This window comes from Nanorana parkeri, unplaced genomic scaffold (genome assembly GCF_000935625.1).
Source record: "Nanorana parkeri isolate BGI_ZX_2015 unplaced genomic scaffold, ASM93562v1 scaffold2521, whole genome shotgun sequence".
NCBI classification, from domain to species: Eukaryota; Metazoa; Chordata; class Amphibia; order Anura; family Dicroglossidae; genus Nanorana; species Nanorana parkeri.
In genome coordinates, this window is record NW_017308789.1 from 81,052 (window position 1) to 95,376 (window position 14,325).

The 14,325-nt window shown below is 45.6% G+C and overlaps 1 protein-coding gene across 1 annotated transcript in view; it reads left to right on the top strand.

Moving 5' to 3' along the window:
* Window positions 1–1,191: 1,191 nt before the first annotated feature.
* Window positions 1,192–14,325, top strand: part of NUP188 (nucleoporin 188) — a 47,937-nt gene continuing 34,803 nt past the window's right edge. Inside the window, exons 1-9 of the mRNA XM_018573757.1 lie at window positions 1,192–1,286; window positions 6,077–6,131; window positions 7,833–7,906; window positions 9,790–9,871; window positions 9,956–10,036; window positions 10,117–10,161; window positions 11,196–11,288; window positions 13,730–13,852; window positions 13,991–14,202. Of these exons, the coding sequence (XP_018429259.1) occupies window positions 1,258–1,286; window positions 6,077–6,131; window positions 7,833–7,906; window positions 9,790–9,871; window positions 9,956–10,036; window positions 10,117–10,161; window positions 11,196–11,288; window positions 13,730–13,852; window positions 13,991–14,202 (794 nt within the window). The 5' untranslated portion in view covers window positions 1,192–1,257. The remainder of the gene's footprint in view (window positions 1,287–6,076; window positions 6,132–7,832; window positions 7,907–9,789; window positions 9,872–9,955; window positions 10,037–10,116; window positions 10,162–11,195; window positions 11,289–13,729; window positions 13,853–13,990; window positions 14,203–14,325) is intronic.

Sequence of the window (14,325 nt, forward strand, 5' to 3'; positions counted from 1 at the left end):
GGGGCCGGCCAAATAGATCTGACAATATGGTGACACGACCCCCACCCTGCAGGCACCTCATTCCCTCTCACATAGATCCTTAGCATTCTTTAACGTACCAGTCCCTTGGCCAGCTGGCAGACACCGCTCTCCAGGATCTGCCCACGTCTCCTGTGTGTACAGCGCTCACGTGATTGGCCCTCAGCCTGCTACTGCCCAGCGCTCTCATTCAGAAATCCTGTGCAGGCTGAGGGCCGATCACGTGAGCGCTGTGCACACAGGGACGGCAGATCTGGCCGAGGGACTGGTACGTTAAAGAATGCTCCTAAGGATCTATGTGAGGGGAATGATTTGTCTGCAGGGTGCGGGTCGTGTCACCATATTGTCAGATTTGCTTGCCCGGCTCCACACAGATTGGCAGGGAAGCCGGCTTCCTGGCCAATCAGCATCGAGTGGCCAAACAGCATGGAGACAGCTTCCAGGCTCTGTCCGGACGTTCTAGTATCAGCGCATTTGGGTGAGTACAAGTATCCGCCCAAATACTCGGTATCGATGCATCCCTAGTTACAAGTGTACATGGGATGGTGCGCAGTCCTGTACTCCCAACATGCCTTCCTGTCCTGCTGACAACTGCACATCCCATTTCTTGTATGGGTGCACCGGGACAGGAAGTGAGGGAAAATTCCCACGATGGGGGTCACAGACAGATAGAAGGACCTGAAAGACACTGTAACTCTTCCACACTGCATCAAAAATAAATAAATCCATCTGGACAGAGTCAGGCTTTAATTTGGGAAGAATGGAAGGACTCCCACACCCGGGCATAACACGGATATAACGAGGAGGGAGAATTGTATATACAAATATAGGCAATGAATGAGGCTGTTTAACCACAGGGATTGTATGTTACATCTAACACATACAATTGAGATCAGGGACTCCAGGAAGATGGCGGCTGTAGCCATATACACACACAATGGGGAGCGGTCCATGTCTGGGCATAGGTCACAGAGCTCAGATAAGAGGAATATCCGGGCATTATCCGCTCTCTCCGGTGCCTGGATTCCCCCCTTCCTCGGTACAGCCTCTGCCCCATATCTTGCACCCTCTACCACCTTTACCTTGGACAGCGCCATCTTGAGCTCCGGCCAGCTGACAGGTAGTGACGTCACACGAAGCCGCTCCATTTCCGGCAACGGTGACTTGGTCTCCGGTTGTAGTGCGGCGGGTGAGCAAGTGACGTAGAGGGTCACGTGCTCGGCGGTGGGCGAGAAGGAGATGGCGGCGGACGGGGGTCTGGACGTGAGGTACATGTGGTGGTGGATGGGCGGGGACTCCGGTGTCTGTGTGAATGAATGTATATATGTGTGCGCGCCAATCAGGCGGGAAGACGCTCTACTACTTTCAGTCTACTCAGCACTACAGAGCCTGCTCCACCACAACTCCCAGCAGTGCATAGCCTACTCGACTACAACTCCTAGCAGTATATAGCGTGCTCCACCACAACTCCCAGCAGTGCAGAGCCTACTCCACTACAACCCCCAGAAGTGCAGTGCCTGCTCCACTACAACCCCCAGCAGTGCAGTGCCTGCTCCACTACAACCCCCAGCAGTGCAGAGCCTGCTCCACCACAACTCCCAGCAGTGCATAGCCTACTCCACTACAACTCCTAGCAGTATATAGCCTACTCCACTACAACTCCCAGCAGTGCAGTGCCTGCTCCACCACAACTCCCAGCAGTGCAGAGCCTACTCCCCCACAACTCCCAGCGGTGCATAGCCTGCTCCCCCACAACTCCCAGCGGTGCAGAGCCTGCTCCCCCACAACTCCCAGCGGTGCAGAGCCTGCTCCCCCACAACTCCCAGCGGTGCAGAGCCTGCTCCACCACAACTCCCAGCGGTGCAGAGCCTGCTCCACCACAATCATTGGACGGCGACTTCTCGCGATGTCGCGCTGCAAATAAACGTGATATATCGCGGCGGAAATCGTGCGATTAAACGCCCAGTGTGAATGGGCACTTACGCCATTGCAGTTGTAAAAAAAAAGCACAGCAGCCTGCAAATTCCCCGCATGCTTAGGGTGTTGTCAGAACCAGGGGTAACTGGGCTTCTGCAAAAGTCTATTCCATCTGAAATCATTTTCATTCTATAAGCTGAATAAATATTTATATTTGTCCACTTCTTTACCTCGTGTTGTGGCTGAGCGTCAGTCACGTGTGACCGTCATTTCCGCGTCAGCCACCTGAACTCACAGGGGGACATTAATCAATCAGTCAGGCCGCCTCTCATAGAGCAAAGTCTCTGCCCCGGGTTTACAGTCCTCTGTATTGCTGGGATGCCAAGTGGGACAATCTGCAAAGTTCTGGGACAGATTTATGTCTAAGGATTTTTACTCTTAGGGCCGGTCCACACCACAAAGTCTGCATTCCAGAGCGGCGGCCTATGGAACAAAAGCCGGCCGGCTCCCTGGGGGAAGAGAGAGGGCCAGTACACACCACAAAGTCTGCGTTGCAGAGTGTTCGGCTTCTGGAACCCACTGTTACGCAAGCCGGCTGGCTCTGTGTGTTCAGGGGCCGGAGGGGGCGTGAAGTCAAAAACACCACAGCCACGCCCCCCGCCTGCAGTGCGATCGACTGCACCCGGTTTGCAGGCACATTAGTGACTGCGTTACGGTCCAGTGCACTGTGTAAAAATAGTGCTAGCAGGCTTTGTGGTGAGAACCAGGGCCAGTGGTAGGCAACCTTGCTATTCCAGCTGTGGTGAAACTACAAATCCCATGATGCCTCTGTCTCTGGGAGTGATGCCTGTCTTGCAATGTCTCAGGGGACTTGTAGTTCCACAACAGCTAGATGATGAGAGTGTAACAAAAAGAGAAAAGAGCGCACACCCACCTAGTGCATTATTGTGGGACCTTCATCCTGACCAGAGGGTTTGGCTCTTCTATGCTGTGCCATACGCTGGTGTAGCTTCTGTTTTGTTTCACCGACATACAATTCTGACCAAATTCTTCCGTTTGTCATCCCATAAGTAGCCGGGGTGTCTGAGAAACTCAGGAGGGTTTTTAAAAAACATCACATCCCTGTCTGCTTTAAACCCAGCAATACACTGAGGCAACAACTGGTTCACCCAAAAAAAGCAACGCCAAAACACAAGATGAACAACATTGTGCATGCCGTCCAGTGCAGTCAGGAGCGCTCAGAATTGTATGTCGGTGAAACAAAACAGCAGCTACACCAGCGTATGGCACAGCATAGAAGAGCCAAACCCTCTGGTCAGGATTCGGCAGTGTGCCTACATCTAAAGGAAAAAGGTCACTCCTTTGAAGACAGTCAAGTACGCATCCTAGACAGAGAGGAGGACTGGTGTGGAAGAGGCCATTTATGTAAAAATGGAGAAGCCAAGCTTGAAAATTCCCAGAGAATGTTTTGTACAAGTCATTCAGAATGGAGAAAGCTGGTCGGCTGTCCAGTGAAACGTCTTCAACAAAGATACAGCAAGTCCAGTTGCCTTGACTTATTTTTTACAGATGTACCATGAGCTGGATGAATGAGAACCTTCACTTGTTCACTTGAACCAGGCACTTGTTTTAGCCTCCGAGGACCGGGATAGGCAAACTTTGGCCCTCCAGCTGTGGGGAAACCACAAATCCCATCTTGTCTCTGGAGGTCATGCCTGTGGCTGTCTCGGTATGCCTAATGGGATTTGTAGTTGCACCACAGCTGGAGGGCCTGAGTTCGCCTACCCCTGTCCTAGGAGTTTAAGATGGTCCATAAATGACACATCATACAAGAAATCAGCATATCACATCCAGTTATCAGGCTGTCTTCGGTCAAGTGCAACCAATTCGTGGCAGCCAATCAGAAACATGTCTCTCTGTCTAGGCGGAATAAACTACCACGTGGTCTGTTCTGGGATCCTAGACCATATTGCTAGTTTTTTAATTCAGTATCTCTCAGTGCAGGGCTGGTAATCTTCAGTACAGAGGCTGCTGGTGCATGGCAGTTAGTGGAAGTAAACCCTCCTATAGTTTACAATGGAAGTTAGCGCCATCTGAGGCCCCATTCACACTCCACGATATGCAAATTGCGCGTTTGTCGCGCGATTTGCATTTTGCGCCATATTGCGAGATTTGTCGTGCGATATCGCGCAAATGCTTTCATTGAAAGCATTTGAATCGCTGCAAAATCCGCTCCAAAAAGGGTCCTGCTGTAGCGACACACGACCCGCGACAGCAGGACCCTTTGCCCCATTGAGAAGCATTGGAGAGCGATATCGCGCGGTAATTTAAGTGACGTCAAAAATAAAATGAAGATTCACTAAAATCTTGACGTATTCTGTCATACTTGGAGTGCTGGTGACATCCATACAACATTTTATCTGATACGGCGCCATCCGTAGTCATTACGAGCACCCATTTTTCCACATGGGAAGTCCGGTAAGGTGTGCTACAGGTCCTTGGACATTTGTAATCACGGGAATTACCGCGCGATAAATCGCTCAATGTGAACGGGGTCCTTAGGGTCACCATACACATTACATTCTGACCATACCGTCTTTGTACAATCAACTTTAGATTGAACAAACTATGTCATAGGAAGACCTATCTAATTATCCAATCAGGCAGGTCCTTGTACTACATACTTGTTGGTAGATGTAAAGGAGATTGTACAATCGGATCGTATAATATATGGTCAGCCTTAGCCCCTATTTAGATCTGCAGATGTGATCAGCTATGACACCAGCCATTTCACAGATTCAAATTTGGTTCAAAACTGACATAAGCACCCTGGGAAATGTGACAGATCTCATCAGAGGCATGCCTGAGTACGTTTTGGAGAACAGTTAAATCTGTGGGTTTAGTCTGCTGTAAATATGTAAACGAGGGGTTAAGTACTGTTGAGGGAGGGTAAAGGTCACGTTAGAGGGTCATCGGTTTAGGAATTGCTTTTTGTGCTGAGAGCCATGCACCAGAAACTAAAGCCGGTCTGCTGACTCTGCCAAAATTCAAGTCTGGGGCGTCCAGAGAACTTGCTGCGGCAACTTTTTCTTTATCAAGTCCATCAAGGGTTTGGCCAGGCAACTTTCCTATAGTTCTCCGCAGTCCTCAGAAAGGACATGACCTGCTTCTTGGTCTAGGCCAAAATATGATGGCATCCTCCTTCTCAGTCTCCGGCCAAACCATGCTTCCCCCCACTACATGCCCCAGGTATTGTACCTCTGTCATGCTGACCTGACAGCATGATCAGGCCGGCTGCTGTATCTTCTCCAAGACCCATGACAAATGTGCTAGGTGTTCCTCCCAGGTGGCACTGACCACTGCAATGTTGTCTAGATAGGGCACAGCGCAATATCCAACCCTTCCAGTAGGCTGTCCACAACCCTTTGGAAGGTGGCTCGGGCATTCTTCATCCAACAAAGCATTATATTCAATTGAAAAAGGCCAAAAGGGGCAATAAAGGTTATAAAGTGACCCGGCTTCGGTCCATGATTGTTGGAAAGGGGGCACCAGCCACCTTATTTAACAATACATTAACCCTTGGCATTGGGTAGGCATCGACAACTATGATTGCATTCAGTTTCCGATAGTCTACACAAAACCCGGTGGGCTGGTCCTGTCTGGGTACTAACACTGCAGTTGATGCCCACGCACTCTGAGACTATTGCATCACCCCCAGTGCCAGCATTTCCTCAATCTGCTTCTTAATGTCTGCCTGGACTTCTAGGAAGACCCTATACGCTGACTCCCTAAAAGGCAAATTCGAGTAGTGTGTGGCCTTGTAGGCGCCAATCTATCAAACGTCAACATTTCAAGCGACTTTTACCAAAGGAGCTGGGTGGAGGATTGTTGGACAAATGGTGACTGCAGCTAATCAGCTGCAGACACTGTTTGGGTATTCTGGCAGCTGAGGATGCAAACTTTCAGTTCTTTTACTCTGTCATCTTATAAAAAAGAAATGGTCTGTGTTTAGGATAACATGAGTAAGCTTTTGTTCCGTTTGAAATGTGCATAATATATAGGGATCTGATTGTGCTTATTGTATTTTAACCGTTTAGTTCCTTTCAGCTAAAATTCTTTGTGATGTTGTTTTCTTTTATAGAAGCAGTCGGGAACTATGGACCATTCTACTGGGGAGATCGGCCATGAGGGACCCAGTAAGTCAAATATTTCATTGTGAAACTATAGAAAGTGCATTGAGTTTTTCAGAACACTCATAACAAGGAATGTATGCTGCTGTCCCTGACTTTTTTGTAAAGGTAGTTGCTGCTTGTTATACTTATCCTCTGGCTTCCCATATGACCGTCCCATAGTAAGCATGCAGTGAGACGGCAGAGACTGTGATCTGTGTACTTGTTCCAGATGAGTCATTCAGGTGATACTGAAGCCAGAGGGTCAGCCTGTGAGCCAAGCAACTAGCATTTTCACATAAAGGTCTTTGTATGTCTTATGTTTTTCATCAGTACTGGATAATAGAAATAGGTGAGGCACAGGCACATAAGGTTTTGTTTGAGTGTTATAAGATGTGCGCTTCAGTCAGAGGTAAAAATAAAACTTTGGGAACTCAGCATACCTGCGCAGTACTTCAGGTGTATGTACGTGTAAACTTCTTTTTTTTTTCTTTTTTCGTTGTGGATGAAGTGGGAAACTATTAGAACTATGGATGCACCGATACTAGTATGGGTATGGGTGCCGATGGCGAGTACTCGTACTCGCCCAAATGCTTCCGGTATCAGGAAGCCGGGCAGCGCATCATTATACGCTGCCCGGGAAATATGAGTGGCTTCAGGGGAAATATGAGTGACCTCTCTGATTTAAGGGCAGTTGCAGTGTTTTCTGGAGGGAATTAGTTTAGTTTAATGATTGTATTCGTTTATTTGCAGATTGCATCAGGTTAGGGAGAGGCTCAGTGTGGAAACATTCTAGGACTGAAGAGGGCATTTCTTTGCTTAACCCCTTCGTGACGGGAGACGTACAGTGTACGTCCCATCACAAAGTGGCTATATGACTGGCCACGTACACTGTACGTGCCGAGTTATATTAGCCTCTGTAATGCTGGTAACTGCTGATTCTCAGCAGTTCCAGTCATTAATTAATGCCTCACTATTGAGACATTCATTAATGAAATAGTTAAGCTTTTTTAAAAGCTTCTTTCTTTCATTAATGAAAGAATGAAGCCTTTACATTCAGATACGGGTTCGCTAAATAGCGATCCCGTATCTGACAGCTGAAGATAGCAGAGAGGTAGCAGTGACTCACCTCTCTGCTATTCGTTTTGACAGCTGGAGAGCCTGGCCCGATGTTAAATGATACATTTCAACCACTAGATACAAAATGTATCTCTTGAGTGAAATGTATCAGTTTTGATCGTCTAGGAACGATCAAAGACCTTTAGTGAGATCTGATTCTGACATGCTGTCAGGATCAGTCTCTAAAGTTATTATTAGCTGTTCCTAAGGTTGGAGCAGCCTGATAATAACTAAAAATTGTGAAAAGTTAATTTATTAAGCAGTCATAGTGATTGCTTGATATAAACTGACAAAAAAAAAAATTTCTTTTACACTTATTTTTTTTACAAAGTGTAAAAAAAAAAAAAAAAAAAGTGTACAAAAAATTAGGAAAATAAAACGTTTATATATAAAAATATTTGTATACTATAATTATTATTAAAAAAATTCTAAAAATAATAATCAAAACTTGTTGCTGTGGAAGAATCACACAGCAAAAATGTAAAAAGTGTGTCAGTCATTTAGGAACAGAAACTAAAAACTAGCTCAGTCATGAAGGGGTTAAAGCATTCATTTAATAACAAAAAAGTGTTCTGTTTGGTAATATGACAATATATTTTTGATTTCTAGATGCAGGTCAAGGCCGAACTTGATCGATATGGAGGAAGGTTTCTTCAAGGCTTGGCTTTCTACAAACTTCCAAGGTACACTAATATAATGCCTTTGGGATAAGCAAAATCAAGCTTTTTTGCTAGAATAGACCTATTTCACATCTGTGTGCTGCAGCGTATTAAACTGCTTTTCGACATATTGGCATTGAACTCTATGTAATGCATATTTTGACAGAAAGCTTATCAAAAATACAGCAAGCAGAAGGTGTCATTTACTCCATCTTATGAACTTCTCTACTTTTCGTTCCACAACCTCCTACACCTTTCGGCCCCACTATCCCTTATTTAAATTTTTTTTTTTTTTTTTAAATACTGCATTGCACCTGCAACATTCAGATTTTAACTGGCGTATTAACCCTAGAGGCCCATTCAGACTTGTGCATTGCAGCGACGAGCGATAAAACAAGTGCATTCCTGCAATGCACCTGTCCTATGTGCGGTGCATAGCAGTGCCGTTTATTCTGTTACTGCATACTACTTGGTTGCACTGTTCAGTAGAATGCAGCACACCACAATGCATATGCCATTTGTTGTGATCCTCTGCATTGCTACAAAAAAGTTGGGAATGGGCTGCTTTAATGCAACGCATGTTAATAGGCAAAGTAATGTTGTTTTTGCATCGCAATGGGTCGCTAACGTGGGAATCAGCCCTAACTGGAAAATATTTAGTGTGCTAAAGCACCACCCTTTGTTACACCTGATCTCCTGTAGCCTGCCTCTTTACAGCCGCTTCCTGTCTACAAGCACTCCAGCTGCGGCTTCATAGCAGTTGACAACTGTGACAACAGTGGACCATGTCTGATTAATCTGTGCTGTTGATCAAAAAAAGACCACACACCTACAGACTGGTTTCATGTCTAATGTTGTGATCTGACCCTGCAGGCACATTCGGGGTACACGTCCATATAATCCAAACGGATCCACACAGAGTACTTGTTATTAATGCTCTTTTTGTTTCAAAACCTGCATGAGTAAAACAGCTTAAAGATTGTTCTAGATCACTGGATCTCAACCTGTGTAACCTCAGGACCCACATTTGTCGCACCGCATTGCAACACACGGCCTTGCGGTACCGGACGATCGAACTGTGGACAGGGGGTCCATTTGGGGTGCCATTTACATGAATGGCAACGCAATGCACCTCCCGCACCAGAACGCGCGGTAGGTGCGATTGGTGGTAAAGTGCGTTAATCATACAGGACTGTGCGACTAATGAACTGTACTAGTATGAACGGGGCCCTCAAAAACACTAACAGACACACACAACCACAGACATAATCTCACACACTCATACACAATTCAAATTTTTGTTTTGAGATCTGCCCAGTCTCCCTACCTTACGACAACTGGAGTGGATCCTCAGCCTGGGGTCCAGTGCGGGCTGCTGTGCTGTGACGGAGCTCCATCCTTATGTGCAATGCTTGTACAGCTCCCTTGCATGCCCTGTAGAGGTACCGGGAACCAAAATGTGATGTCACTCCGGTTCAGGCATCTCTACAGGGCACGAGAGGGAGCTGGAAGCAATGCACATGGATGATGCTCCCTCACAGCCATACCCCCAGCCCACCCCACCTCAAGCTGATACTCGGCGCCGGGCTGAATGGCTGCTTGGCGCAAGAACTGACAGTGGTGTGCTTGGGGGAGGCTAAGGAGCCTCTCACCTAGCACAGTGGAAGACACGGGGTTGCGATCCACCATTTGAGAACCATGGTTCTAGAATAAAGCTAATCTGTTTTTACAAAAAAAAAAAAATGGATAGAGTATGGAAGTGTTAGTACTGCACTCTGGTTTTCATTGCTATCCCCACTGGGGCTAAGAAACAAATGTTAGCTGAAGATGGGATATAAACACTTGCTTTTTATTTTACAATTGGTAGTTTCCTAGGAATAATAATTTCTTTGACTGTGATTCTCTAGCACTGGCTCTGCAGACAAGGTGAAAGCTAGCAATGCAGCTCCTGCATTGAAGGAACTTGGATTACGTTTAAGCAAGTTTCTGGTGAGTCAACTCTCTTGCATTGTGGAGGGATAAGTGGTGTTTTCGGCTGACAATTCAGTAATCTGTGTTTTTACACTGATGCAGGGACTGGATGAGGAGCAGAGTGTGCAGCTGCTGCAGTGCTACCTCCAGGATGATTACAGAGGAACCCAGGACTCCATAAAGGTCAGACCCCATCCAGCTCTATATAATAATTAACACACAACACAAGACTGTTTTATAACTTTTTTCCCTTTGTTTTCCAGTTGGTGCCACAAGATGAAAGGCAGAGTCAGGCACTAATGTTAAAGGTATGTGACTTTTTTTCCCCCTAATCTTTATTTTTGAAAAAGAATAAAATGACTTGTGTTATAGTACATAAAGCCTGCTTTTTCAAGTTTCCCTCCTCTTCCGGTACATTATATGACCTGTGTTATATTATTTTCATATATCTTCTAGGGCTGCAACTAACAATTTTCATATTAGTTGGCTGATAATTTTTTCGATTAATCGGATAAAAAGAAATACCATCTTTTATTTAGAATACACAAATGGAGTGTTACAAACATAAGGTTTACTTCAGAATAAAACTGCATGCACGATTTTTGCATTCGCACCACACTGAAATGCACAGCCTTGTGGTACCGCGTGTTCAAGTGCGGGTAAATGCACTGGGGCGGGAGGTGTGTTTGGGGTGCCATTGAAATGAATGGAACCGCAACGCACATCCCGCAGCAATTTGTCAGGTCGAAACCAAAAATTACTTTTGTACTCCTTCTTTTATTTTAATGAATCCTTTTTTTGGCATCCATTGAAGTACACAGGTCCCACATCTCTGTGTTGATGATCATGCTCTTGTCTGCTTTGCTGCAAAATTTTAGTATGTTGGTGGTAGGAAGGGTTGGCGTGGGCTAGCCTACAGTTTAGTGATCAGTCCTCCTGCAAGTGGCAATATACCCGAAGGTTTAAGAGTCCTGTCTTTTTTTTTTTTTGATAGGTGAGGTGTGTTCAGTTCTTATGGTTGTCTATGATGGTCCACTGATTAAAGGGTAATAAATGGGAAGGTTTCCAATAGGGGGACATTTTCTGGTGACAACTGTCCATGGGGATTTTCCTTATGTTAGAGAAATGTTCTCTCCATTACTTTTGTGTCTACAAGACAGGAAAATAAATCTGCCCAATGGGACACAAGTAGCAAAAAAACTGACTTGTTTTAATCATTCCTATTCTACCAAAAATAGGGGTAAAAAAAAGCTTTGGCTTTAGAATTAATTTACTGGTGTCCTTTATAACATTCTGTGCTTTGGGTTAGGTAATTAACTGTAAAATGCCTTTCATCACATAGATGGCAGAGTATTACTTTGAAGACAGAATGTGTATGCTGCGGTGTGTTCTGCATTTGCTGACTTATTTTCAGGATGAAAAGCACCCTTATAAGGTAAATTTATTAACCGTGTTCATCTATCCTGTGTCAAGTTTTCCTCATGTATGAGTTTGGAATTACAATTATGTCCCAAGATTTCCTGTTTTCTGCTTTATGTTCAGCACCAGAGAATTGAAATGAGGTTCTACTGAATGCTATGGGGGGGATTTATCAAAACTGGAGCAAACAGAATCTGGAGCAGTTGCCCATATCAACCAATCAGCATCTCTCTTCAGTTTAATCAGGTAAGATTTGAAAATGAAAGAGAGAAGCTGATTGGATGCAGTGCAATTCTGCTCCAGTTATGATAAATTCCCTGCTAATGAGCATTGCAACTGTTTCTGTCTTGTTCCCAAGCGACACAGCTTAACTGATTGTGGTGTATGCCTTTCCCATAGTAGAGAGAACACTTAGAGCAGTGGTTCTCAACCTTTCTAGGGCCGGGACCCCTTGGTAACACTTGCCAAGTTGTGGTGACCCCCAACCGTAAAATTTAGGGATGCACCAATACTAGTATCTGTGTGGGCTCTCAGGGGGCTAGTGGGACTCTCTGGTGGCATCCAGTGCGGCCTCTGTGGGACCAGACTGGAGGCACGGGTGGGTGGGACCAGATTGGAGGCACGGTGGGTGGGACTGGAGCGGCCTCTGTGGTGCCCAGTGCGGCCTCTGGTGCCCAAGCACTCACCTCCCCTCACTCCTGCCTGCTCCCCCTCTCTCTGATCCTCTCCGGCCGCTGCTTCTGCAGCGCCATCTAGGAGTACTGACACTGCTGCGCTAGGAGGTGGCTGAGGAGCCTCTTACCTAGAGCAGCACATGGCACGTGGGGACCCCCTCAACTGTGGGTTGCGACCCACTTTTGGGTCGCGACCCACAGGTTGAGAACCACTGACCTAGAGTGTTTCTTTATTGGCTATACACCAGGCATAGGACACTGACTCTTCTGTTTTTTGGATAGTCTCTTAGGGATAAAATTCAAGTGACCATTTCAGGTCTACATGGGCTTTTATCTTTTTTACCCTTTTTTCTTTAATTTTCCTTTAATATCAATATGGAGTTATCGCAGAATCATAAAGTAATATTAAACTCTCAAACCCTTTTTAAGTATAGTCATTATGTTTTTCAACAGTTGGCTCCAACTCACTCAGCTAAGATTCCCAGAACTTCCTGTCTAGTTCAAGATCACAAGGAAGCACCATCTACTAGCTTGGTGAAGGAAGGAAGGAGAGGGAGAGCGCAGAGGATTTACTTTCCCTGCTGTGCCCACCTCACTAGCAAACACAAGGGAAAGCAGCCACCCTAAATCAGAATATCAGGGCCAGTGTTTAAAGGACCAGCTGATTCTGCAGGAAACTAAAACTTTTAAACAACAAGGAGCAGCATCCATCTTAAGAGAAATAGCTTAAAGGAGAACTATGGAGTCAGGGATTTTCCCCATAGTTCTTCTAAGGGTCACGGGAGAGCACAAACTAGCGTCCTCCCGTGACCCAAAGCTCAGTATACCGCGAGCTACAGCTCACGGTATACTGAGACGCCGCAGCTGCGTGATTGACAGCTGGCTCTGCCTATCCAGAGGCAGAGCCAGCTGTACCCACCCCCTCCCTTGTTCGTTCCTCCAGTCAGCGCTGGAGGATCGGAGGGGGGAGGGATCCCTGCATGGAGCCGTGAGTGACAGTCACGGCTCTCTGCTGGGATAGATCGAGAAGTAAGCGAGCGCCGGTATGTGTTCGCTCACTTCCCGATCTATTGAGCCAATGTGTGACAGTTTCATTGTCACAGGTCGGCTCAGAGTTGAGGCTGAGTGAAAATCACTCTCCTCGTAATTCTTCTTTAAAAACCTTTTGAGTTTAATATCACTTTAACTGTTCACTTCTGTGCCAGCATTTGTGTTACCCCTTTCTGAGGCTCTCTTGTGTTTCTAGGCCTGGAGGGTAACGGCTGTTCCAAGAAATAACGGGAACTTTGGTGCCATCCAAACTAGGTTTGGCAGGTAACTGACAATGTGTGGCATGATGCCTATAGGTACCCGAGAGCTAGATTATATGATGACTGCTACTTCTCTGGGCACATTCATTGCAGCCAGACTTTACCCTTCTTGCAAGTCATTGTCAATAGGAAATTCTATCATCCAAGCCAATACTATTGTAACTACACTCTGTAGTTTAGCGATGCACTTATACCTAACTATCTAGCATTATTAAAGAAAACCTTTCTAAAATGTCTATGTGTGGCGGCAGAAAGGGTCAAATATTGCTCGCAGTAATTCTAGCATTGACGTCAGAAAGGCTGCTTCTCAGATGAAGGTCTACTTAACTAGCCGGTAGGCAAAATTAGTGTGAAGTGATTTTTATTTAATAAAAATGAAGAGAAACATGCATAAGTGAGGTGTGAATGTTTTTTCTTACATCATACGAATACCTTTTGGGTAATTTTCTTTTAAAATTACTTCTCCCATGTAGAAAGAGTTTAACAAGTGCATGGATGTGCTGGAGCAGGGGGATCTAATCGGGAAATATATAAAAAAAATTGAGGAGCTCAGCAAAGAAGATGCGCCTACATGGGAAACCCATGGGAACCTCATGGTATGTATTATTATCACATTTTTTCAATGCTGTATAAGGCTTGGCATTTTCATAATATAGTTTGTGTTCACCAGGAGCGAGCACTCGATTTATCTATGCTTTGTGTTCTTTCTCTCCTCCAATGCGTGCTGTGTACAGACTGAGCGTCAGGTGTCCCGCTGGTTCATGCAGTGTCTCCGAGAGCAGGCCATGTTGCTGGAGATTATTTTCTTGTACTATGCCTACTTTGCAATTCCTCCTGCCAATCTTCTCTCGCTTACTAAACTCTTCACGGAGCAAGGCTTTGGACGTCGGCAGCAAAACCGCCATTTGGTTGAACAAAGCTTGGACGCCTTAATAGACAGAATTGGGTAAGAAGTGGAAAATCACTTATGTTTATAAAGTCATTCCAAGGTTTTTTTTTTATGCTCCACAAATCTGTCCTCTTACCAACACATTCCCCCCCCCCCCTATAATAAAATTTTATTATAGAA